This window comes from Saprolegnia diclina (genome assembly GCF_000281045.1).
Source record: "Saprolegnia diclina VS20 unplaced genomic scaffold supercont1.67, whole genome shotgun sequence".
NCBI lineage: Eukaryota > Oomycota > Saprolegniomycetes > Saprolegniales > Saprolegniaceae > Saprolegnia > Saprolegnia diclina.
In genome coordinates, this window is record NW_008246134.1 from 125,994 (window position 1) to 130,186 (window position 4,193).

The 4,193-nt window shown below is 59.9% G+C and overlaps 2 protein-coding genes across 2 annotated transcripts; both read right to left on the reverse strand.

Moving 5' to 3' along the window:
- Nucleotides 1-123: 123 nt before the first annotated feature.
- SDRG_14113 (hypothetical protein) lies at nt 124-735 on the reverse strand (the record flags this gene model as incomplete). The annotated part of the gene is made up of 2 exons (XM_008620220.1): nt 359-735; nt 124-299 (listed from the first exon to the last, which is right to left on the reverse strand). The coding sequence occupies exons 1-2, from the start codon at nt 714-716 to the stop codon at nt 124-126; spliced, it is 534 nt and encodes a 177-aa protein (XP_008618442.1). The 5' UTR covers nt 717-735.
- Nucleotides 736-1,993: 1,258 nt separating this feature from the next.
- On the reverse strand, nt 1,994-3,374 carry SDRG_14114 (hypothetical protein). Its single transcript, XM_008620221.1, has one exon. It carries the CDS (start codon nt 3,296-3,298, stop codon nt 2,081-2,083), a length of 1,218 nt encoding a protein of 405 aa, XP_008618443.1. The 5' UTR covers nt 3,299-3,374; the 3' UTR covers nt 1,994-2,080.
- Between the last annotated feature and the right edge of the window lie 819 nt (nt 3,375-4,193).

Below are 4,193 nucleotides of genomic sequence, written 5' to 3' on the forward strand. Positions count from 1 at the left end.
CCGGGAGCCGTGGTCGGAGCGCCAGTCGTCGTCGGCGACGGGGTCTTTGTGCAAGGAGCCGTGGTCGGAGCGCCAGTCGTCGTCGGCGACGGGGTCTTGGTGCAAGGAGACGTAGTCGGGGCGCTAGTCGTCGTCGGCGACGGGGTCTTGGTGCAAGGAGACGTAGTCGGGGCGCCAGTCGTCGTCGGCGACGGGGTCTGCGAACCGGGAGCCGTGGTCGGAGCGCCAGTCGTTGTGGGAGCCGGGGTCTTTGTGCACGGCGCGGTAGTCGGAGCGCCAGTCGTCGTCGGCGACGGGGTCTTGGTGCAAGGAGCCGTGGTTGGAGCGCTAGTCGTCGTCGGCGACGGGGTCTTGGTACAAGGAGCGGTAGTCGGGGCGCTAGTCGTCGTCGGCGCAGGCGTCGTTGTGCACGGCTTGGGCGTTGTCGGCGCAGGCGTTGTGGTGCACGGCTTGGGCGTTGTGGGCGCAGGTGTGGTCGTGCACGGCTTAGGGGTCGTCGGTGCCGGCGTCGGCGTCGACGGTTCTGGCGTCGGGTACATCTCGTACGACTCGGTGCCCACTTCGAAGCCGCTGTAACCATCATCGATGATCTCAGTGTTCTCGACGTCGCCGTCGACGTCAGTGTCGAACTTGAAGAGACCGTTGCGGGCCTGCGACTCGGCCGAGACAGCGGCAACGCCGAGCGCAGCCATGGCAACAACAGCGGCGATCTTCATGATGCGTAGAGAGACTTTGCTGCGAAGCGAAAGTTGGAAAATGAGCACGGAGCGCAGCGCCCGAGCGCCGTCCGTGTGTTTGTTACCGCACAAACACGTGGGATGTCCGAAGCACGAGCGTCGTGGCGCGCGTTTTATCGCGAGCTCTTGGGCGCTGTATACGAACGGTATATTATTTTGCGCTTCAACTTGGTACGGACGACACACGGCTGCGACACGTGCGCCTTTCTGCGCCAACGGTACGGGGATCTCTACCACAGTGGGTTCAAGCTGCCCCTATACAGTCCCAACTTTCCGACGGTAGAGTCGTCGACGTTGTTCGGCGCGCCGCTTTCACACCACCAATGCAGCTCTGTCTTTGGCACATTGCGTACAGGCGCCTTGCTCGTCTCGATCAATGGAAACGGTCGATCTACGGGCATGTACTGTATCGGCCACGACTTTGGGGCTAAGCAAACCGCCAGTGCAGAGGTCGTGGGTGACGACGTGCACATCACGGTCGCGCTTGGCGTCATCAACGGCGCCGAGTTCTTCGTCCTGGTCCTGCTCAAATGTAACGACATGCATACGGTCCATGTCGGCGTTTGTTACTCGGACCTCGCTTTCTCGCAAACGTCTCAAACGGCGCTTCTTACGCTCTCTGTCACATGGAGACATCATTTAATGGAGCGGCTGCTTCGATTGGAGACAGTATTGAGAACAAGAGTGTCCTCGCCGTTACATCCTGGGTGGATCCGACAACAAACGGACGGCTCCAACACGCCGGATCTGCGATCGAACACGCCGAGTGTCAATGGGCGACGCCAATGCAGGCTACGAACAGCGGACAATGCGGAACCGATAGGTGGGCAGAATCCATCCCCGGCTCTGCATGCGAGCGCTTGCTTCGGGTTGTCAGATCAAGCCATCTCATTTCAGATCGTGCACGTGGATGTCAATGGCGACCTCCTCTTTCCTGCCGTTTCCACCCGCGATTATGCGCAATGCAAACCTGGCGTGCGATACACGACCGTACACTTGAAAATGGTAGGCGGCGGCTACACGCAAAGGTAGCCAAACGGCGCTGCAGCTGCGACGGCGCTTGGTCGGGTGAGATGCGGCGTAGCTTGCCGGCGTCCACTCCAACCACAGGCTTGGCCACAAAATATAAGCAGCTTCTCCAATGGCAGAGGCTTTGCTTCTCTCCAAGCTTGATTATACATGGTGGTGCATATTTCGAAGGACAACAATCATCCCAGCTCCCATTCCACTGCTGCGCACAGCCCCAAGGGCGGAAACCAGTTGGCCCATCTCGTTTTAAAATGATTCTCACTCTCAAGGTATATTTGTGCGTGGTTGTAGAAAAATGAGCGGAATGTTAACCTCTACGACGACGCAATCGTCGTGGCTTGGACGTCGATCTTGGCCTGCGACTGCGCCGAGATGCCGGCCATGCCATGCGTCTTCTGGAACTTGGGCAGCCAGTTGGCGAGGAACCACGCGTTCATGTCCTTCCACGCATCGTCAAAGGCCACGATGGGCTGAAACGCGAGGTCGGTCGTCGCCGCCGCAATGTCGAACCACCGGTGCATTGTGAGCACGCGCACGGTGAACGGGTTGAGCTTGATGCTACGGCCCGTGACGTACGAGATGGCGCTCGACGCATACGCGACGGGCCAGAGCACCCACGACGGCAGCTTGAACTTCTCCCAGAGGCTCGGGAAGCCCATCGCAATGACGGATTCGTCGACGACCTTCCAGAAGTACGCGTATCCCGCGGGGCTCGGGTGCGTCGCACCGTCGGTCACAATGTAAAACTTGCCGGCGGCCTTCCCGCCGGGCACAAGCGCGCGCTCGCCAATGATGAGGCCGTGGGCGTAGTTGTCGACGTGCGTGAAGCACACCTTGTTGAAGCCATAGCCCGTGCGGCCGGACGAGAAGATGCGGAGCGACCCGTTGCCGCCGGCTTCGAGGATGTTGGGCATGAAGAGGTTGTCGCGCGGGCCGTAGACCTGGTGCGGCGCGATCGCGACCGTGAGCAGCTCGTCGCAGTTGGCCTTGAGCATCTCAATCTCGCCCATGGCTTTCGTTGCGGCGTAGGCCTGGAGGTACGACGCCTGCGGCAGCGTCGGCATCTCGTCTTCCGTGAGCCCGTCAATGTCCGAGCCGTCAAAGCGCGTCGACGGCGACGACGACATGACGATCTTCGGCACCTTGTGCGCCTTACAGGCCTCGATGACGTTGAGCGTGCCCTGGTAGTTGACGCGGTAGTAGAGCTCGGTCGGGTGGAACGGGCCAACGGCTGCGGCCAAATGCCACACGCAATCGGCGCCCTCGCAGACCGCCATGACTGCGTCCTTGTCGGCAATGTCACCGACAACGTACTCGATGCTCGGGTGTTCCCAGAAGCCATTCGCCGGCTTGGGCACAATGTCGAACGAGATGACCTTGGTCGCGCCACGCTCGACGAGCATCTCGACGACGCGCTGGCCGACAAAGCCGGTACCGCCCGTGACGACGCAGACGCTGGGCACAGGCGGGTACTCGCGGTTGGCGGCCTGGACCTGGAGCGGCGAGAGGAATGGAGACGGACCGACGACCATGATGGTGCTGATATTGATGCGCACGGGAGAGGAGGCAAGAGTTCACTTCGCACGGCTCGTGTGACTCACGCTGCCCGCCCATTACGAGAATACGGATAATACGTCCGATATCCGGATAGACAGCCGTACGCGGGTCCATGCAGCGGTCGCGTCATTGCGACTGCGACTGCTGGGACAGCACTGCTATGGACGTGCTTGCGATGGATAATAAACGCTGCCACGACGTTCGAAGATCCTCCCATGCAGATTGGTACTGACAACAGCGCGCTTGTTGCGGGCAACCTGCAGTTTGAGTTGACAGAGTTGCCGCAGAGTTGAGAGTCTTGAAATGCACTTGCGTCGCTCCTTGATGCCATGCTCGCCTGCTACCCCTTGCATCCTCGCAGCAGGTCGCATCGTCTCTTTGGTATGCGCTTCGGGATATACTGACCTATCAGTACGATACTTGTGATCGCCCAGCCATCGCCTTCGCATACACAATGTTGCTTGGACCAGCTCGTGCGTACCATGGCACTTGAAGCGTCGCTGGATCTACGTTAGCGAGTGCAAAGACGCTTTGGCTGCGCTGTATGGCGTAACACCATCGTCCGTGTACGCCCAATTCCTACGATCATTGCGGTGTCGCTCGGTTCTGGATGGACGTAGTGGCTTGGAGCACGCTCAACCACACAATGCCACGGCACACGTCAAAGGCATGGACTGCCAAGGACATTGGCCACGCGGTCGAGGGCCATAGCAAGAAGCTTGCAATGCTCTACTGGCAGACCACGATATGGCAGCACCGACGGCAGTAAAGTCAAAGCACGAATGCCCGTGGTAGAGCTCCATCGTACTCGTACTACACGACATGCTACGAGGTCACCAAGCTGGTCGGCGAATATGTTCCATCGTCATT

Coding starts and splice junctions, on each gene's coding strand:
- SDRG_14114 (XM_008620221.1), bottom strand. CDS start 3,298: ATGGTCGTCGGTCCGTCTCCATTCCTCTCGCCGCTCCAGGTCCAGGCC.